This window comes from Drosophila teissieri, unplaced genomic scaffold (assembly GCF_016746235.2).
Source record: "Drosophila teissieri strain GT53w unplaced genomic scaffold, Prin_Dtei_1.1 Segkk18_quiver_pilon_scaf, whole genome shotgun sequence".
Classification (NCBI taxonomy): Eukaryota; Metazoa; Arthropoda; class Insecta; order Diptera; family Drosophilidae; genus Drosophila; species Drosophila teissieri.
In genome coordinates, this window is record NW_025224996.1 from 59,007 (window position 1) to 80,658 (window position 21,652).

Sequence of the window (21,652 nt, forward strand, 5' to 3'; positions counted from 1 at the left end):
CATTAAAAACCAGAATGGCCACACATAGGACCAAAGAAAATTTTAAAAAATATTACACCATCAAATAGGGTAAATTTAATTTTGTTGAATTAAAAAGATCAGTGTGAACATATCAATTGCCTTTTACAAATTGAACCGTGCCCATATATAATATATAAGATATACCCCGGTCTCTATTTAAATTTTCCTCCGGTTTCCACCGTTTCTCAATTGCCGCTAACCCATTGACGTTATCTTGACGCAGATTTTTAAATAGTGTTCCTGTAACTATAATCAATTTTGTTGCATCATTGTTATCTGTGGGTCATGCTGCCTCAATGTGAAGAAACAGGAATGCTTGAATACAGATGTCAATTTTATAGGGCAATAAAGTTTAAAAACAAGTAAATCACAGAAAAATTCGTTCCCTTTGCAAATAGAGCACAGGAATTCGGTTGATTATTGTAAAAAAAAGTATAGCACCATTCTTGGGACTGCAAAACAAATTCGAAAATGAGTGACGACTTTCCAAGAAGACCATTTGCTGAAGGGCACTCACCAACCTGTAAGCAACAAAGAATTTGGTTACATAATATTATTTAATTATTAAATAGCTGGCTGGTATGTTTTTTTTTATTGAAATGCAAAACAATGTGCAGTTGAAGAAGCAGCAAAACCCACCTACACTTCCGCTACAAGTTCCTTTAGTAAAACTCCGGTCTCGCCGTATCTCAATTATGATTCGCGATATCTGCATCAAGCACAGCCAGAGTTCATTTTTCCCGAGGGGGCTAACAAGCAGCGTGGACGCTTTGAGTTAGCCTTCTCACAGATAGGCACATCCGTAATGATTGGCGGCGGAATTGGCGGCCTAGCAGGTATTTATAATGGTTTTAAAGTCACAAAAGCACTCGAGCAGAAGGGAAAAGTGCGTCGAACTCAGTAAGTAATTGGCGGAATTAAAATAGGTCGCAACCTCACAACTTTTACTTTACGCATAGGTTAATTAATCACATTATGAAGCAAGGCTCGGGGACTGCGAACACATTGGGTACATTGACAGTGCTTTATTCGGCTTGTGGAGTTTTGCTGCAGTTTTTCCGTGGAGAAGATGACCATATAAACACAGTAATTGCGGGCTCTGCCACAGGACTGCTATACAAGTCAACAGGTTAGATGAATTTGTCTTATATCGAAAAATTATATTTATGAACTAATTGCATTGTATTTTATAGCTGGCCTTAGGACGTGTGCTTTTGGTGGAGCTATTGGGCTGGGCATCTCGTCGCTCTATTGCTTATACCTAATAGCACAAGAAAACAGTTCGAACTCAAGTCCGAAATACCTATAGATGGCTAAAATATGTAGTATGCAGACATTACTAGAATCCCTTCTAGCCGATTAAAATTATAAATACAAATTTCTAATTTTAATTTTTATTTATTAAGTTGTTTTATATTAAGCATTTTTGCATTGACTTAATGTTTTTGCAGATAAAGCCATCACATTACTACACAATTTAGTAAGGAACCATACTCGCCTTAATAGTCCAAGTTTTTGGTATCGGCACCTACCATGATTGCCTTGCTACCCCCAGCCATTTCATTATTGGCCGGAGCCTCGCAGCTGGTATCCTGTGTGGAGCACGTCTGGCAGTGGCAGTTCACTGCTTCCATGTACTGGTACTTGCTTACGCTGTTCTTTGCTTTAGGGTGACAATTCTTCAGGATAGCTACAACTGGCTGCCGCTGGGCGTGGACACAGACAGGATGGAACGAACGCTTGTAAGGAAACTTCCAATCGGAAATTTCGCCTGAGTCACATCGTCCCCAACAAGACCAAACGCTTACATAGTCCCAACACTCGTGTCCTTGAAGATCGGACTGTGTCACTTTATACGTATATACCCGACGGTGGCATCCCAAAGGCGTCGCGAAAGGTCCGCTGTTAATCGGGTTAACTTCCGACAAACTTGAAGACAAAACAAGCACCACAGACGTTCCCATTAAGATAGCTAAAGTGCTAAAAAAAAATTAATTGTGCGAGGAACGCTATCTATTTTTGTGAATGTCTTACAAAGTTGCACTATCCGCCAACATAGTTTTCGCTGCAGCTTCTGCTTATCAACTGAGTTACAAGTGAATAGAATCGCCTTCTTATTAGTGTGGCGAACGTCTAACTGAGCCTGCGCTGCCCAGCAAGGAGAGCACTCCTTCACATATTGCGTAAAAAAATTAATTACATTGCTAAAAGGTTCAACTTTGCATTTCTAATTCTGTTTGCTTTATGAATTTCAATTTGATATACTTACATACATAAATTTGTTTTGTTGAATTTAAATTGAAAATAATTTTAAGTATATTTTCAAACGAACTCCTATTTTGTTCCATCATCTTTCGCCATCAGCCATTTAGCTGTTGGGCTGTGAGGAATAAATAACCTGTTAGTTTACTTTTCTCTCTATATCGGTATGCTCTCTGGCTCTATGTCCTTCTGGCATATTGATAAAAATAAGGACAAAATGAAGTAAATGAAAAAAGGGTTTCACAAGTATGTGCATGGCAGTTTTGATTTTTTATTTATTATACCCGTTACTCGTAGAGTAAAAGGGTATACTAGATTCGTTGAAAAGTATGTAACAGGCAGAAAGAAGTGTTTCCGACCATATAAAGTATATATATTCTTGATCAGGATCAGTAGCCGAGTCGATCTGGCCATGTCCGTCCGTCTGTCCGTATGAACGTCGAGATCTCAGGAACTACAAAAGCTAGAAAGATGAGATTAAACATACGGACTCCAGAGACATAGACGCAGCGCAAGTTTGTTGATTCATGTTGCCACGCCCACAAACAGGCCAAAACTGCCACGCCCACACTTTTGAAAAATGTTTTGATATTTTTCATTTTTGTATTAGACTTGTAAATTTCTATCGATTTGCAAAAAAACTTTTTGCCACGCCCACTCTAACGCCCTCAAACCGACAAAAACTGTCAGTGTTGAAGATTCTCCTTCGCACGTCCACTAGCTGAGTAACGGGTATCAGATAGTCGGGGAACTGGACTAAAGCGTTCTCTCTTGTTTTTGTATTAGTCTTGTAAATTAATTACGATTTGCCAAAAATAATTTTGCCACGACTGACAGCTTATGGGGCTTGGTATATAGTCTGTTACCTAACTGTGTGCCGGAAAACGTCTAATTTGCTCAGAAGGGTGTATAGGTCAAACTTTACAAGAATGTATCCAAAAGAATTTTAAAAACGCTGTGAACGTTCTGTGATTTTATTTCTTTAACAATGTCCTTTTCCAAGATGACTTTTAAGAAGAGAGCGTAATTTGTTCTTTTAGCTAAGTCGATGTCGCATGACCCAGGTAGGGCGGATGTGACCAGCTCGAGCAAATTGCCATTGCCCAGAGTTGACATCGATATGATGTCTTTGCTGACGTTCTTAAGAGCTTTGTGGGTAACAAACCTGGAAAACTTGGAAATAGTTTTGGTGGATTTTTTTAATGAGACTACTAAAAACCTCGGGTTCTTGGGCTGCGTTTCTGGGAGGTCGGGGTATTTTCTGATATGGTCTTTTTTTTTGGCTTTGCTGCTAACGCTAGGCTCGAAAAGCGGTTATCCCGTAAATTGGGTGGCCCTGCAGCCATGGTTAATAGGGAGCCATGGTTCTTTCCTTAACAGAAGAGGGTTTTACTTTTCGCATGTGCGCGTAGAAAAAAGCTATTGTATAATTGGTAATCGAGATGAAATTTAATATCGCGATAAACAAGTGTATAGGCACAGACGTCAAAGACTAAAGTTAATTTAAAATAATGCCTCTATTTAGTTAAATAAGTTGACATCAGAACACTTTTATAAATTACATTTTCAAATGATTCATCAAATCTACCGGTTAATGTGTTGATGTGTAAAAAGGTTTTATAAACCGAAGCAGAAATTACGAAGCTTTAGTGCGTTAAAGTACAGAATTTTCAAGTTAGAAGTATATCAAATTATTTTTCTAGGAATGGAAATATCTTAGGGGGCTCTTTAAATGCCTTCAGCCCCAAAAAACAGGCGAATCCCTAAGGCGTTGCTCTACACAAATAGCTGATCTGTTTCAGGCTGCTTCATTAAACTTCAAAACCCTGCAATTTTTCGAATCAGATTGTTTGAATCAAAATTTCGAACCCAGAGTAAGCAATACCAAAATTTTTAGTATTAGTTTACAGTCATAAAAGTCTCTAAATTAAAATTTATTATTAAACCAAAAAAATTTAATTTTATAATATTAAAGTGAAGCATTGGCCAATAAAATACTTGACTGAGTTTATCCGTTAATCATAAAGCAAATATCGAAATGGTTTGTGAAAATGCTTAAAACTCTAAGTATTGTTCACCTAGAAATTGCCTGGGTTTTCACCAGGCTATTTATGGGCCACCCATGTATATATACTTATACTTACGTAGTTACTATTTTTGAGTCAAATAAATGATCCGTCTGTAACGAAGACAAAGATCAACGCTGAAGCCAAGTATAAATTGAAACACGAACGATTTCGGTGAGCGTCTTTATTTTAAAACTGTCAGCTTAAGACTGAATGTACAGAGTTTTGATCGGCTCGAAGTGAGTCGCGAGAAACGGAAATGTGTTTGTCAGCAGTTTTATTTATTTGTGTTTATGTGCATGCAAAAAGAATGATGAAGTTATACAACAATCATGCGCTTTACTTTTTTGTGGATTCAAGTTTCGTTACGTTATGTTGTGTATTTATGCACGCGCAAGATTGTATGCGCGTTGTTTTTGTTAGGTTTAAGTTTATGTAAGCGTAATATGAGAAGCATATTATGCTACTATATATATTCGTGAAAATTTAAATTTTTATAATTAAAAACATTTCAAGATTCTATTGTAATAATATTTACGAAATTGCATGAGACGAAAAAGTAATGATATTTTCGGCATCTTCTAGGCCGCCATCATTTTGTAGTTAATATTGAATATTTATACCCGTTACTCGTAGAGTAAGAGGGTATACTAGATTCGTTGAAAAGTATGTAACAGGCAGATGGAAGCGTTTCCAACCATATAAAGTATATATATTCTTGATCAGGATCAATAGCCGAGTCGATATGACCCTGTCCGTCTGTCTGTCCGTATGAACGTCGAGATCTCAGGAACTACAAAAGCTAGAATATTTTTTCATTTTTATATTAGTCTTGTAAATTTCTATCGATTTGCCAAAAAACTATTTGCCACGCCCACAAACCGCCCAAAGCTGCCACGCCCACACTTTTGAAAAAATGTTTGATATTTTTTCATTTTTGTATTAGTCTTGTAAATGTATACCGATTTGACAAAAAACTTTTTGCCACACCCACTCTAACGTCCACTAGCTGAGTAACGGGTATCAGATAGTCGGGAAACTCGACTATAGCGTTCTCTCTTGTTTATATTAATAAATTTAACATTTCAGCGGCCAGTGTCAACCTTTTTTTTTTGGTCAAATAAACACAAGAGCCCCCAGAGCGACGTCTGTAGTCTTTAATGGTCTAGTAGTTTTGTTGACGTGTGCATCTGTTCCTGGTGGCAATACTGATACTCTCAGCTCGAAGAGGTATTATCAATTAGAGTAACTTCCAACCGATAAAAGAATAATGTGAAAAAGAATTCAATTAAATGAGTTGGTAAGCACATTATAAAAAGGTTGCCAAAATTTGGGAAAAATGTGCATCATTTTTGGTGTGGTAGACACACATATTGAATACCCACTGTAAATATGTATTATCAACAATACATAAAATATTTAAGGACAAACACATTGAAGCACTCTGTTGCAGGACTCGAATAGGAACGTTTTTCCAATACGGACGTGTTTAGGTTACGCTGCGCGAAAATTTGCCTATCTTAGTGTCAGCCCATAGCGGGAGGGCGCGGGTGTTCGCACTAACGATCGAGAAGTGAAAAAGAGCGCGACAGCAAAAATAGTTCCAATTAAATTAAGTTTGCTCTTTTTTGTTTGGGGTGGCTCAGCTGATAGGGCGCCAACCCATCGCAGTGGGCGGTCGGATAGAACCGCGTTGCCGGACAACCGGCGCTGCCAGATCGGCGTTGGTGATCGAATAAGACGGGAAAAAATAAAAATTCGAATCTGTTTTGCGAGTGGACCAATTCTGAGTAAGTGAACTTAACTTAACGTTATATTCAAATTGCGTGGAAAGGGAGACGGCACAAGAAGCGGCGGACAGACCAAAGTAAAGGCACTGGTGACTGAGAAATAACCTCCAGCAGCCAACGCCTAGGAGAAATCTGTGGTCTACGAGGGAACCCACGTTCTACACAACAAACGTCGGTGCTGATAGACCAAAAATTGATAATCCAACGGGGGATTGGGACGATCCATTCAGGAGGAGCTCCCGAATGTCAAGGTCTCCTACCAAAATAGGAATTACGGTGATCCAGTGATGCCATCCAAGCTTACCGAAACGGCCAGTCCTAAGAGAAAGGAACCAAAGCCTGCCAGCTAGCCGTTGGTTGCCAAGGACGCGAGTTCATGGGGTGCGTAGACTAAGGTGATGCCTAAGCGCTTACGCAAGAAGCCGGATGCAATTATCCTCAAAAAGCCTAGCGATGCTTCGTACACTGAAAGCCGATCCCAACTTAAGCGACAGGGGAAACTACTGCCCGAGGTAGAGGGAAAAGCCTCTGACAGCATTCCCACATACAGAGGAGCGCCTCAAAGAAATGGCAGCGGTACGCACGGGTGCGCAGGGAATGGCACTGACATGCAGTGAAATGGATGAGGCAGCAACTGTTAGGAACTCCGTGACTAGGCTCCCAATACGATGGCGTACTGGTGAAACCTGAGGATGTTCACGGCTGGCGCAAAATGCGGGACGGTCTGGACAGTCCGCAGCAATTCGAGGTCATGCTCGGAAGGCAGGAAAGCCCATGCAAGTGGGCGCAGACCGGCAGCCCATGCCTGGGCTACAGAAAGGGGCAGTCGGAAGTCTAACCCAAGAGGACGAACAGTGATCGATGCCATGAACTTGCTAGACCGTGTACTGCTAAACGACGGTCTCAAGCCAACGTTTAACTCCGACAGATGTACGTCCTTCACCGATGTCACTTTTGGATCGTGCTAGATCATGACCTGATTTCGGTCAGTGTTCGAACGATGAGGCCGATGCCCAGACAGCGGATAAGTGCATTAGGGCCAGAATGGGACATAACGAAACTAGATGAAGATATGTTGGCATACCAGATCGAGCTTATGGAGACCACAATGCCTACACGGAGACCATGCTGACAGCGCTCATAAATAAGCAACGTGCAATACAGTGATGCCGAGAAAAACGAATGCAAAACGCAAGCCCCTTGTCCACTGGTGGAGTGACACGTTACACCAGCTTCGGACGGAATGCCTCAGGACAAGGAGGCAAGCGCAGCGATCCAGAGGGCAACCCCATCACGCCCAATGTATTAAGTCATACAAAGCAAAGCGAGCCGAGTTTAAGAACGGCATATATGCAGCCAAAGCGAATGCTTTCATGGACCTTCTTGCAAGCGAAGACGACGTCCCCTGGGGTCCCGCTAACAAAGCAGTAAGGAAAAAGCTTAATGCCGCTGGTGCAGGAACTACGCAAGACCCAGCCGCCCTGGCTATCATCGTGTCGGAGCTATTCCCAAGACAAGATACGCTATGGCAACCTGCGCTAAAGCCCACTGCCTCCGACTTTCCGTGTATCGCAGCATGCGAAGTCGTGGAAGCATCAAAAAGGATCAAGCCGAAAAAAGCTCCTGGTACGACTGCAGGGAAACATTTTAACAGTGTCTTCTGCGTACCCGTGCCGGCTCGAATGGGGCTTAGGATGCTATAGGGTTCATGAGTCAAGCCAACGCTTTTCCCCGAACCATCTTTGCCGACTTATGACTCCACTGTCTCTTCTGACCACGCCAGGTCCTTGTGATCGCGTCTCCTTCACTTGCAGTGCTCTTTCTTGTGTGTCCGCTTCGACAGTCTCGGGCTGCTTTCCTCGGATCTCTTGTTGACTCCCGGGTATAGCTCTTCGCGCACTGCCCGCTTGGCTGGTCTGAGTCCAAGGTCCAGCGCGGTACCGTCAGTTCACGGTCTCTCCTCCTTGCCGGGGTCCAAGGTCTATTATTCTCCGTCCTCCAGCTCTGTATTATAGCTTCCCGCCCTCCTTTGAAATTAACTGAAACCAACTCCACCGATACTCACCACGATCGAGTTATCGATATTGGCGGCCGGCGTTGTCACTTCCTTTTCATATCGATATTGCCGGTGTTGCCATGATGTGCCGATTGCTGCCAATAAGGTGACCCAATGTGTATGTAGGTAAGTTTTGCGGCTTTTGGGGTAAATTTTCGCCATATTAATTTATCCTCTCTTTTGGCTTTCAGCTCCACCGTTTTATGTATACACCTGCATGCTTTTTTTGTTTTTATTGAGCTTTAAAAACTTCGACCCGCGCTCTTCCCCGATGTCGGTCTCCGGCACCTCCTGGTTGTTGCTCTTCGCGCGTGTTGCCATCTCAAGATCTTGATTTTAAAAACGAAAAATGAAGATGACTTCGTCATCTCCGCAATGAAACTTTGGTTTTTCGTATGCTCCGTTATTCCGCGGGGCCTGTACCGGTAACGGGATTTTCCCTCCGTGTACATGTGCTTGCGGCTGTGTACCCTCCCTGTCACGCTCTCGCCCTACAACGGGCCTGTGTGTGTTTGAGTGACTTTGTGCTTTTTAATTTCGATACCTCGTATCGTCTTTCCTCCTTCTACAACCAGTAAGTTGCGTGAACTTCTTTACTCTAAACGGCATGTCGAATTTTGGTGCCAGTTTCGCCGCGAAGCCTTCGACTGCCTTCGAAAGGTGGTGCTCCTTGGCCCATACTGTGTCCCCTACCTTGGGTTATCATTGCCTTCTCCGAAAATTATAATGGCGCGCCTGATAAACCTGCCTGTCCTGGCCGTCTGTTCGTCAAACAACGCGTTCGGCAGGCTTGGTTCCCTTTCCGGCGTGATGAACGACGGGTATATGGAGCCGTGAGCTGGTGTCGCACTCCTCTAGAAATCTCTTGAACGCCCAGCTTGTGAACTGCACTTTGTTATCCGGTATCATGCTCTTGGGTACCCCGTATCTGGCCACTATCCGCTCTATAACAGCCTTTCGTAGTGTCTGTTACAGTGCTCATAGATGAAGTGGACATTAAGGCCACGATGGACATCGTTGCCACGGCTGGTTTTATTAGCGAAGGGCTGGCGGACAGGTTGCAGGCGGTGGGAGAGATCGTACCCACGAGGAGAGAAGTGCGGATGGCAGATGAACGGTATGAAGGGGTCACATCGCTGATCAAAATGGATATAGGGATCTAAGAGTGGACCGTACGGATGCAACTGCTGATCCTTCACAACATAATCGACGCTAGTGCTGTTGGGATTTCCTAACGATAGTGGCAGCAAGGATGGAGTGCCAGTGGGTCCGGCGGTTCGAAGTAGGCCACGCGGCAAACTGTCAGTAGCAATCGTGAAAAGGTCGACGGACTTATCGGAGGAAGATGTTTACAGAGAGTTAGAGGCGAGCTTAGATGCTCCAGCAACTTCTTTTCATATTTACGTAGATAAGCAACGATATAATTGCACAGCAGCGGTGTCGTAGAGCATACTTGTGTTTTTGTAGTTAGGAAGCTTACAATAAATAAATTAAATGAAATTCAACTACCGCCAATATTTGGCGTAGCCTGTAAACATCGAAAGGGAAGGCTCTAGCGGATAGATGAATTAACAATGTGTACTATATGTATTGCTCGATATGCTTGTCAGATAAGGCGTCGTTCTTTTTTCCGCCGTATCTATATGGCACACCCTTCCTACTTCTTAATTGGTAACTGTAGTAGCTTTTGTTGTTTTCGTTTAAACATTTTGCAGGAGTCCTAAAGCTCTCTCCGGTTTTTACTGCAAAACTGCAGACTATTTACGATTACAAAAGCCGGACGGACTGCTTGCCTTGGACTGCTTTCCGCCCATCTTTCTGTCTACCGGCTTAAAATGCTGGTCTTACTTCAATGAACTTCCTTCGAGATGCGTCCTTTTGCGTTTAACATGTCTGGACAGCAACATGGCTTAGCCAGTTATCCTTATGCGGAACGAACGCGTTAGAGACTAGTCCAGGGTTTTCTTGTCCCTCCTGGGTTAAGGATTTCTTCTGGTCCTGGCGACTCGAACATTCTTGAATCCTAGAATATTCTTCTGGATCTGATAGGCTGAGTCCCTTCTGGATTCAAGAACTTCTGTTCTAGAAAAACTGTGTCTCTTGTGGACTCGAAATCTTCCGTCCTCGGGAGACAGTGTCTCATCTGGACTTTAAATCTTCTGTCGTCGATTAGGTGAGATTTAAATTAAGCATGCAGATTCTAGATACATACACGCAGCGCAGGCTTGTTGACCCATGTTGCCAACATTTTTTTTAATATTTCAGTTTTTTATGAATTTTTTAAATTTCTTCAGATTTGCTAAAAAACTTTTTAGCACGCCCACAAGCCGCCTTAAACTGTCACGACATGTTTGTTCACACTTTGTTATAGTTCGCACTTCCACTACCTGAGTAACGGGTAGGCTGACTAAGCGAAAGCTTGGCTTTAAAATATAAGCCTATAAGCTAACAAAGTAGCTTAGCTTAATAGATAACGCAACAGCTTTCCCGAGAGCAGAAATAAGTGCGAAAAGAGAGACTCGAAAAGCGCTGCAGGTACAGTGGTGCACCTATGCACGCATGGCTAGCCGCTGATGATCTACTCTGAACATACTCCCCCCCTTGGAAGTAGTACGGTTCCAAGTATATCGGAATCGATGTGCAGAACAGCTAGTTTGGCGACAGCTCTCTTGCTGTATGCCGTAGCTGTATGGACCATAGCTACTCTGATGACGCTTCTCAAGACTTTCAGCATTTTTTGAAATTGGACAGAGTGGACGCGAGTTATGGATGGCAGAAATCTCATAGAAGTTCTTAATTCTTCAATGGCTAAGATGGAATCAACGACGACTCTGTATGAGTGAAATTTAGCCGACCTATCCAGCCTTCCACAAACCGCCGAAGTGCGGGGTACGCGGAGGGATGAACTTCCAATCGATCCCATCAGCTAAGCAGGCGAAAGCTATCGATGCCGTGTGCGGTTCGCTCAAAAATAGCACTCGTATTCGGCAAGGTCGCTCTTTGCACTGACAAAGTTTGTAGCATTGACACTTATGACAGAATGGCCCACAATAGTCCACTCCTGTAGTGTGAAATGCTGGATTATTCTGCACTCGATTTGCCGGCCGGCTTCCCATTACGTGCTCCCAAGTCACAGGCTTGATTTTAAAACATTGGACTTTATAAATGACATTAGCAACGAACTTGCGGCCTCCAGTTGGTCAGATCCTTTGCCGTAATGTGGCAAGGAACGCCTGAGGTACTGTATGCAAATATTTCTTATGGCAATAAATAATGAGTGCCTTGGTGATTGGATAATCCTTTGGTAAAAGTATCAGATGCCTCGTATCGTAGTTCAAGTTTGCGTTCAGAAGCCTCCCACCGACTCCAAGTAACCCATCGGAACCGAGTATAGGCCTATGCGAAACCAGCTTGCATTTCTGTGGAAACGACTTGCGCTGGCTAAGGAATTCATACTCCTTCGCCAAGTGAACCTGCTGGATGCTCCTAAGAACAAGTACGGTTCCCGAGTTGATCTCCTCCACTGAAACTCATGGCATAGATTTGGCTCTGAAACTTAAAATGAAACAATGAACTAATGCAAATTCGCACTGCAACTTATCGATAGAGTGAAGGACTTTGAAGTTCGATGAATTGTCCATGCAAACGGTTCCAATTAGAGCCGTAGATATTTAGCAAATACTTTACTACATTCAAAAGGGACGGCCAATTCGATCAGCCGAAGAGTCAAAGTAGGCTCTCTACAGTGACATGTTTTGTGCCTGATGGAGAAAGTTGCTCTATGTATCGGCAAGGAACGTGTTCCTCCTCTTGTTTCAGAGCGTTGGCGTTGGCGTTGGTAAAAGGGTATACTAGATTCGTTGAAAAGTATGTAACAGGCAGAAGGAAGCGTTTCCGACCATATAAAGTATATATATTCCGATATGGTCATGTCCGTCTGTCCATCCGTATGAACGTCGAGATCTCAGGAACTACAAAGGCTAGAAAGTTGAGATTCACCATGCAGACTCTAGAGACATAGACGCAGCAAGTTTGGCTATTCATGTTGCCATGCCCACTATAACGCCCACAAACCGCCCAAAACTGCCACACCCACACTTTTAAAGAATATTTTGATATTTTATCATGTTTGTATTAGTCTTGTAAATTTCTAGCGATTTGCCAAAAAACTTTTTGCCACGCCCACTCTAACGCCCACAAACCGACCAAAGCTGCCATGCCCACACTTTTGAAAAATGCTTTGATATTTTTTGATATTTTTTCATTTTATATTAGTTTTGTAAATTTCAATCGATTTGCCCAAAAAAGTTTTGGCCACGCCCACTCTAACGCATACAAACCGCCAAAAACTGTCAGTATTGAAGACTGTCCCTCGCACTTCCACTAGCTGAGTTACGGGTATCATAAAGTCGGGGACCTCAACTATAGGGAACGCTATTGTTTTAGCTTATGTTTTGCAGATGGAGATCTGGAAGATGGCCAATTTCTACGTAAGCGTCGTTTTTCGTGAACGAGTTGCTCGATTTGTACGTTAGTCTTATTCGGATTAAGTGTAACGTTCGTGATTTTAGGTATTGCAGTATGAGCTGCTACCGTACGAATGGATTCCAGTGTACCTGTACAGCTCTCAATATCAGATTCAGTGTTGATTTGTGGGTTTAAGTGTAACGTTCGTGATTTTAGGTATTGCAGTATGAGCTGCTACCGTACGAATGGATTCCAGTGTACCTGTACAGCTCTCAATATCAGATTCAGTGTTGAGTTGTGGGTTTTACTTCTATCTATTAAATATATTTCATTATTTAGTGCATTATTTTAGTACATAATTTAAATGCTAACCATAAATTCGACTTGAAATTTGTCAACCATTTCCATTTCAAAATCAATAGCCCCTTCGCTACCTTCGAGTTTCCTTTCTGAAAATTCTGAAAAAATAAAAATAATAAAATTCTCCGCACTCCGCAGCAATCCTAATGAAAATCATTTGTCGTTGGCCGTTCGAGCAGAATAATTTGCGCCGGAAATCTGTGCGCTGACTGTCAACTATTTGGTATGTGGTAATGTGGCAGCTAATTTAAAGAAAAGTTCAAAAAATACCATAACGATGGACCAGTTCTCAACTGCAGTAATTGAATTTTGCCAGTCACACAGAGGACAATGAGCGCCGCAGGGGAATATAGTAATTGAACCTCGTGGCATTTACGCAATTTGACATAATCCATTTAGCATTAATCATCTGAATCAGCAATCTGGCGGCGCAGGGAATGTTAAAATGTGAAACTACCTGGCTGATCAACTGACCATTGTCCTGGTTGCTCGGAAAGGACTATTCCCAACCCATTCTCCACGTTTTAGAACTCCCTTTTCATTAGAGCCATTCTAAGTCAACAACTCATGTCGTTGGCATTCTGGTCGACCACTCGACCACCTCCGAGAGACAAGTGGCTATTAAGTTTAATGATTTAATTAGAAAATGATCGGCAATTGTCGTTTTGTGTGCACTGGCAGTAGTTAAATCGAATCCGATGCGATTCGTTTCCATTGCATTCGATTCGTTTTGATTCGAATCGATTCAACTTGCCTTGCAATTTGCCAAAGGCCGCCGCACAAATGTCCCCGCATGCGCATACCTGAGCCAGTTTGTTTTGTGTGAAGTCAAACTGTCGGGTGGTTTTACGTTTTCTACGACAGAGGTGAAATAATGCAGCCAAGTGATCAGATGACAGGTCTGGCAGGCATTCAGCCCTAACCAGACTGCAAGAAATAATTTTCGTAACTGCAAAGTCGATCACGTCAGGTAGCTTATTGAGTTTCGATGGCTAGTAAGTAGGACTCCCCGGAGAAACATGGTCAAGTTTGGTAGTGGCTTTTATTATAGTCTTGTAAAGCCGTTTTCCTTTTGGATTCACAAGGCGCGATCTCCAGTGAGTATGTTAGTCCTCTGCTGCTATGAAGTGTGGCCCTAGTGCTTGGAAGAAATCCAGGAATTGATCTTCCAATACTGTGTACCATAGAAGTGGTAATCTCTCATTTGAAAATTATATTTGCTTGTATGATGAGTTTCCGAAAGAAGCATAATTGAGCTATCTTGAGAAGAAATTGAGCTAGCTCAAGTTTGCGCTGTGAGACGCCATTGGCGTTACACGTAGCTATACGTAAGGTAGGCATTCTTTTTTTAGATTGTTGGGATACAAGCATATGCATTAAAAGATTTTGAATACCCATCATGTATTGAATAATATAAATATCATAAATATCATAATATCATAAACTCCATCATGCTTTGTTGTAAGGCTTGCATCATAGCTTCAGTTTTTGTTTCTTGCTGCTCAGATGGCCTATAGTGTTGCTGTGTATTCAATTTTGTGTGCACTTCTTGTTGGGTTGAGAATTTTGAGTTTGAGGCTTCATACTTATGCAAATGTTATCTTGTTAGTACTGGGTATAGGCTGGGAAGCGAAACTAATTGCTTTCGAAACGAGAACTTCAGGATTTTTTTCGTTTTTTCTAAGATGCTCGTTTTCTGGTTCAAGCTCAATCTTAATGAGTGGTTGCAGCTGCCTGTTTCTGTTTTTGATATTGAACACACTTTTGGGCGCAAAATCCCTTAATCCCTTAATCCATTAACAGAACATCTTACGAGGGGAATTATATGAAAGCAAACCTTTCCAATAAGGCCACCCAGAGTATTTACCATCTGGATGTAGATTTCGGATGTAAATTGGGGGAGGCTTTATTTTCTTCGGTTCACTATCGACGGGTTCCAGTGGAACGCCCTCAGTGGTGTCTGCCAGCAAAGCGAATCTGTTGGTATTTGCGGACGGTCCATTATTGATCAAGGTGGTATTGTTGCGTATATTTTTCGGAATTTTTAGGGTTAAGTTTTCTCTTGATTGTAATGTAGCGGTCCATTCCAGTCTGGATGGTCGAGCCTGCGTCGCCCATCACCAGAAAAGCAGTTTGGAAAATAATGCCGGCACGACAACACAATTTAATAAATCGTTCGAGCCTGATATCATCTTGCTAGATCTTGCACATTTTGTTTATTCAATAAATAAATAAACATAAATAATAAACACAGCGAGTTGAGACGATTCTATTTGGTGTTGTTTTCCTTTTGCCACACGTAGTGGCCACATCATTATTAAATTTGTGACTTTGGCCGTCAAAGAACAATTACAAAAAGTGGTGAATTCACATATACACAGCAGGGAAAAGAATACCGATCTGCTCGAGGAAAACCGTTGATTTTCATGCAGACAGATGGAACTGCTGAGCAAGAAAAAGTTAAAGTTTGACTCTAGAGACATGGCTGCCAATTAGACACCAAGACCAAATGGTGAATCTAAATGTGAATCCAATGGTGAGTCAACTTCGGAGGTCCGACAAAGAAGGTACAATAATCAGCGCAAAGCAAAACAAGAGAGAACGCTATAGTCGAGTTCCCCGACTATCTGATACCCGTTACTCTGCTAGTGGAAGTGCGAAAGATAGTCTTTAACACTGACAGTTTTTGGCGGCTTGTGGGCGTTAGAGTGGGCGTGGCAAAATGTTTTGTGGCAAATCGATAGAAATTCACATATCTAATACAAAAACGAAAAAATATCAAAATATTTTTCAAAAGTGTGGGCGTGGCAGTTTTGGGCGGTTTGTGGGCGTTAGAGTGGGCGTGGCAAAAAGTTTTTTTGCAAATCGATAGAAATTTACAAGTCTAATACAAAAACGAAAAAATATCAAAATCTTTTTCAAAAGTGTGGGCGTGGCAGTTTTGGGCGGTTTGTGGGCGTTAGAGTGGGCGTGGCAGCATGAATCGACAAACTTGCGCTGCGTCTATGTCCCTGGAGTCTGTATGCTTAATCTCAACTTTCAAGCTTTTGTAGTTGCTGAGATCTCGACGTTCATACGGACAGACGGCCAGACGGACAGACGGACATGGCCAGATCGATTCGGCTACATACTTTTCAACGAATCTAGTATACCCTTTGTAGTGTACGTAGTTCGACAGATTTGAACTAGCTGGTATTTTAATAGAGGGTGGCAATTACTAATAAAGAGGACCTTGTACTTCCTTCGCTAGGGATGCGCACTCTTGCTATGCTCGGGTCTAGCTCGCCGTAGGTCGGGGTTCTTTTAGCTTAGGATAGTACGAAACGCTACTACATTTAATAAGTGCGTCTTATTCAAAACAATATTCAAAACTGGACAATTGATTAATAAAAGAAATGGCTTTATATTGATATTACGGATACACGCCGTTACTTAAAATATTTACATTGTCCCTTGGCCAAGTTCAAATCAACTCTACCACATATTTAAGAAAGTGTTCAACATAAGTACTCGACAAACCATTAAATCTATTTATTCACAATTCATTCTTGTTCAATATATCTCAATTATAATTCCATTTAAATAAATTCATTTCAGTAAGCTGTTCCATTAAATCTCTTTTACAAACTAACAAATTTTAACCTACGTATAATTATCCTAGACATTCTCTAACTCTTCATTTTCGTCTATATTTAATGAGTAAAATAAAGTATAAGTAAATAGATATAAGTAATTAAATATAAAATTAGCATATATATTATACAATCTTTAGCCAAATGCAGATTTTATTTTATTTATACGTTCTATTGGCATTTTGTAGAATTTTAATATAGGTAATTCATAAAATTGGTTTTTTCATTGTTGTTTTTTAGTACTCACGACCTTAAATATCCACTCCATGATGTGCGTAAAGTTGGGCCCAAGTTCACGTTGACATTGTCGAGCTGTAGGTCAAATTTTAAAGGTGCTAATTTAAATTCCTATTCAAATGCCAAAAGTTCCGTCAATCTGCGAGTATTTAATTCATTATTAATTGCAATACAAAAGAAAATCAAGAATCAAAACAAAACACCGAAATGCAACTGCAGCGCTGCAGCGATAAGACGGAATCACTAAGTTAGACCTCCGCTGGTCATATGGGGTGATCCTCACTGCGTAACGTTGATGATGTCCAAATGTAATTAAATCCGATCCGCCCGTCTAAACTTCTGCACAGCTGAATAATCTGGATGAGCTCTAGCCTTCCAATATATTGGCCAGTTACCATTCGGCCAGTTATCTCCACGTGTATATAAAGTTTAATTGGGCAGCGACAAAAATTACGAGCGTTCGCCAAGAGGTTTTATCTGATAATGAATTAAGCTCTGGGAAGCTGCATGCCGGTGGCCACTGCTATAGGCTTTCCATTCCCTAGCTGTACAATCGTACGATCATATTCTGTTCTGATTGGTCTAAGACAATTCTCTCACTTTTTGGGTTATCAAAAGCTGCTATAATTTTGGGCGAGGGTGTCTTGAAGAGTTGTTGCAGTGTAAAAGTTGAGTTGGTCACTACACCCACAGATAAGGGTAACGAGACTATTTCAAGGAAGCCTTATCTGAAGAAACTCCTTGTTTTCTAGCTTGTATATCCTTCAAATGGAATACTCCTAATTTCTTTCCTCTCTCATCCTCTAATTCGTAGTAGTAGGAGCTACGTTTCTTATAAACTTTAGCTGGGATAAATACGGGTGCCAATTTACTACTGAATTTCTTTACGGCATTACTTTGTGTAAAGTTTCTAGCGTAAACGAAATCGCCGTTTTTAAATTCTATCTGCCGAGTGCGTAGATTGTATCTATTCGCGTTTTCTTCATGGGCTCGGTTTAGGTTCAGTTTAGCTTGCCGTCTCTGCAGTTCCAAAGCCTCCGGTTTAGATAACCGAGTGTCGTCCGCTAACACATTTAGAGTACGCAGGAGACTATAGTCCTTGCCGTTAAGGATCATATTTTGTCCAAATGTCAGAAAGTGGGGTGATGAACCTGTGCTTCTATGTAACGACGCTCTTAAAGATCCGCTAATAGCGTCTAAGTTATCATCCCAATTTGTGTGATCTTTACCTATACCATATAAGCTTTTACAGCGGCTAGCACCGATCTGTTAAGTCTTTCACTCGCGTTAGCCTGTGGAGAATATATGGCTGTAAGTTTTTGCTGTACGCCAAAACTAGTAAGAAAAGCTTGGAAATAGCTTGACTTAAACTGACTGCCATTATCAGAAAGTATTACTTCTGGAACGCCAAACGTATAGAATATAGCCCCCTTTAAGTAATCACAGATTTTAGGAGCGGTGAACTTCTTAAGAGGTAACAAAAAGTGGAAACGGGTGTTATGGTCAACGACAATCAGCAAACCTATGTGACCTTTTTTTGTGCGAGGATATGGGCCTAAGAGGTCAATATATAATTTTTGGAATGGCCTGTCTGAGGTTAACGGTTTACCCATTGGTGGTTTTAGAACCGTGTTTGGACTTTTCGTGGTACGACAAATTACACAATTGGATATATAGTTGCGTATTGCGTAACCATACAAGGCCAAAACAAATATCTTTTTAGTTTTTCTACAGTTTTACTCATGCCACAATGAGATGAACTTGGTGCATCATGAGCCTGAAACAATATATCGGGTACTAAAGCCGAAGGTATCCATAGTTTCCATGGATTTTCTTGCTTTATATCGTCTGATACAAAAGGAGTTCTTTTGTAAATATATCCATCCCTGATTTGTAGATCGGGAAATCTTGATTGATTGCTAGATATTGTCTTTATTAAGTCCAAGTATTCCGTGGATTTGAAATGTGGAGAATCTACGTCAACTATGGGTCCATTTTGACAAAATTCATCGATGGCTGGGTCGTTCTGTCTGGATAGGGTATCTGCAACGACGTTCTGAGAACCGCTACGATGTTTTATAGTGAACGTAAACACTCTCAACTTCATTGACCATCGAGCTAACCTTCCTGATAAATCCTTCTGCCGCATCAGCCATTGAAGGGCTGCATGGTCTGTTATGACTAAAAAATCCTGGCCCTCAATATACGCGCGGAATTTTTTAATTCCTTTTATAACGGCAAGACATTCTAATTCGGAAACTGAATAGTTACGTTGCGCTTTGGACAATTTTTCAGACATATACGAAATCGGAAGTTCTACTCCATCTCGCTCCTGAGCCAGTACGCAACCAACACCAAAAGAGCTGGCGTCACACAACAAAATGAATTGCTTGGAAAAATCTGGTGTTATGAGAATTGGCGAGGCAGTAAGACATGATTTCAAGTTTTCAAAAGCGGTTTGAGCCTCTTCGTTCCATTCAAGCGTATTCTTCTTTTTAAGAAGTTCCGTCAAAGGAAAACTAATAGTAGCAAAGTTTTCTACAAACCGTCGGTACCATCCCGCTAGTCCTAGAAATCTTCGCAACTGCTGACATTTGATAGATTTGCTGACATTGATAGTGAGATTTGCTTTACGTAAGCATAAGGCTATCTCCTGTAGTAAAAGCATATGGGATTCAAAATCCTCGGACAAGACTAATAAGTCGTCCAGATAAACAAATACTCTATTCCTAAGATGAGCTGGAATGACTCGATCCATAAGACGACAAAGAGTTTGGGCTGCGTTACAGAGACCAAATGCCCTTTGGTCTCATTTTATACTGATATAGCGGTCTATTCGGTATTGTAAACGCAGTGTATTGCTTAGACTTTTCGTCGAGCGGTATCTGCCAGTATGCATGCTTCATGTCGATACCACTTATAAATTTAGCTGGTGGTAACCGGCTTAAGATGCCGTCTATATGAGGTAGAGGATATGCGTCCCGCTGAGTAACCTTGTTTACCTCTCTAGAATCAAGACATAGACGGTTCTTGTCTCCTTTCTTTACTAACACGCAATTACTGCTCCAAGCGCTAGTTGACTCTTCGATAACATCTAAGGCTAGCATGTTATCCACTTCAGCGAACATCAGCTTTTCAACGGCAGGTGAAACTGGCCAATGCCGTTGTTTAACAGGACTCGCATTTCCTATATCAATGCTATGTGTGGACAAGGTAGTACGACCTAAACCTTCGGAAGCAAAGGATGGAAATGTTTTTATTACTGTCTCCAGCCGAAGTCTTTCTCCTTCGTTCAGCTCATGATATTTTGGAGAATCTTCATCATCATCCAAAGTACCAATGTCTAACTCAGCAATGTTCGGATTGCTCGTAATTTTATTTAATAATCCAAACTTTTGCCAAAAATCAATGCCTAAATATACATCCTGTTGAAGTTCTGGTATTATAAATAATTCAAGATTGTCTATTGTATCTCCATACTTAATGGAAGTAGTAAGTTTTGAAACTACTTTGCTTTTTGTTCCGTTCGCAGCGCGAATTTCGCCAGAACATTTTTTTACGTTGTTGTGTTTAAGGAAGTTCTGAGCAGCTAATCCGCCTACACAACTTATTGTTGCTCCAGAATCTAATAAAGCCTTGTAAGCTGACCCTCTATATTGATATCCGTATAGAGTCTTTGGTCAGAGCTAAGTACTATAGCGGAAATAAGTTTCTGTCGGTCACGACGAACCTTCTTCCAAAATTCTCTCAATCGGCTAGTAGATCGTCTGGGTTTTAAATGAGTCCCTATACTATCTACTTTACCAAATATTTCTCTACGCTTATTATTGTAATTTTGAATTCTTATGTGTAAGGGTATAAAGGAATAATGAATATCAGGCTGACCTAATCGTTCTATCTCCTGAAATTCACGGGCTTCAGTGGTTGACTTGGACTTAGCAACTTCTGAATTTACGGATGCATCTTGTTGCTCAGAGAAACATCCTTTTGTCGGTTTCCCGGATTACAGTTTGGACAAGTCGGCTTGTATTTTTCTTTAAGTCCGCAACCGTAACAAAATATAATTCTTTTAGCCATACAATCATCAAATCTGTAGCCTTGTTTGTCACAATTCCAACAAGTTGGGGTATTACGACGTTGAATTTGGTTTACTTCTTCATCTACTCTTACTAAACCTGTCTCCTCTTCTTCGGTGGTTAATTCTGCCACGCAGGAGCGATAGGGTTTTGGCTTAAACGTCCTGAGATTGTTAAAAAACTGTTCATGCCTGCGCACTTCGAATCGGAGTTGTGCTCTGTTTGGGATTTTAAGATGCAGCAACTCATGATGTAAGCTAGGCTTCGAATTTCTAACCAATAACTCAACTAATTGTGTTTCGGAAACTCCATTTTGCAGTCTGTGATTGACAGTGATTGACGTGATTGACGGTTGATTGAACCGTTCCATGGTTTCCTGGAAGTCTTCAAATGTTTCATTTTCTCCTTGCTTGCGTTTTCGGATTCCCTCCCAAATATCATAATCTGTCTCTATATCTTCGAATCTCTTCCTAAATTCGCCACAAAATGTGTTCCAATCGAAATTTGGACTGTTTCGATGAAACTTCCAATACCAATCGCTTGCTTTTCCTGCAAACAGAAGGTACAAATGGTCACATAGAAGTCCATAATCATTACCTAGATTTTGTTTGGTAAGTGAGCATATCCTGTAAATGAATTCATCTATCCTGATGCTTGTTTTGCTACCATCGAACTTTAATCCCCA

The 21,652-nt window shown here is 41.3% G+C and overlaps 2 protein-coding genes across 5 annotated transcripts; one reads left to right on the plus strand and one right to left on the minus strand.

Moving 5' to 3' along the window:
• The first annotated feature begins 295 nt into the window (after positions 1–295).
• On the plus strand, positions 296–1,418 carry LOC122625616 (mitochondrial import inner membrane translocase subunit Tim23). Of its 2 annotated transcripts, none has more exons than XM_043805706.1 (4): positions 296–544; positions 594–921; positions 981–1,150; positions 1,215–1,418. In XM_043805706.1, the coding sequence occupies exons 2-4, from the start codon at positions 827–829 to the stop codon at positions 1,328–1,330; spliced, it is 381 nt and encodes a 126-aa protein (XP_043661641.1). In that variant the 5' UTR covers positions 296–544; positions 594–826; the 3' UTR covers positions 1,331–1,418. The 2 variants fall into 2 exon arrangements, with proteins under 2 accessions (XP_043661641.1, XP_043661640.1); XM_043805705.1 differs by having other exon boundaries at positions 298–544; positions 639–921.
• Positions 1,402–4,615, minus strand: LOC122625618 (thyrostimulin beta-5 subunit). Of its 3 annotated transcripts, none has more exons than XM_043805709.1 (4): positions 4,428–4,615; positions 2,291–2,401; positions 2,056–2,225; positions 1,402–2,001 (listed from the first exon to the last, which is right to left on the minus strand). In XM_043805709.1, the coding sequence occupies exons 3-4, from the start codon at positions 2,076–2,078 to the stop codon at positions 1,521–1,523; spliced, it is 504 nt and encodes a 167-aa protein (XP_043661644.1). In that variant the 5' UTR covers positions 2,079–2,225; positions 2,291–2,401; positions 4,428–4,615; the 3' UTR covers positions 1,402–1,520. The 3 variants fall into 3 exon arrangements, with proteins under 3 accessions (XP_043661644.1, XP_043661643.1, XP_043661642.1); XM_043805708.1 differs by lacking the exon at positions 4,428–4,615 and adding an exon at positions 3,150–3,359 and having other exon boundaries at positions 2,056–2,191; XM_043805707.1 differs by lacking the exon at positions 4,428–4,615 and adding an exon at positions 3,150–3,359.
• Between the last annotated feature and the right edge of the window lie 17,037 nt (positions 4,616–21,652).

What these genes read in the sequence shown, in the direction of transcription:
- LOC122625616 (XM_043805705.1), top strand. Translation starts at nt 493, where the DNA reads ATGAGTGACGACTTTCCAAGAAGACCATTTGCTGAAGGGCACTCACCA. An exon ending in GGAAAAGTGCGTCGAACTCA is followed by an intron (nt 922 to 980) that starts GTAAGTAATTGG and finishes CTTTACGCATAG; the next exon opens with GTTAATTAATCACATTATGA. An exon ending in ACTGCTATACAAGTCAACAG is followed by an intron (nt 1,151 to 1,214) that starts GTTAGATGAATT and finishes TGTATTTTATAG; the next exon opens with CTGGCCTTAGGACGTGTGCT.
- LOC122625618 (XM_043805709.1), bottom strand. Translation starts at nt 2,078, where the DNA reads ATGTTGGCGGATAGTGCAACTTT. An exon ending in TTGGCGGATAGTGCAACTTT is followed by an intron (nt 2,002 to 2,055) that starts GTAAGACATTCA and finishes ATTTTTTTTTAG; the next exon opens with CACTTTAGCTATCTTAATGG.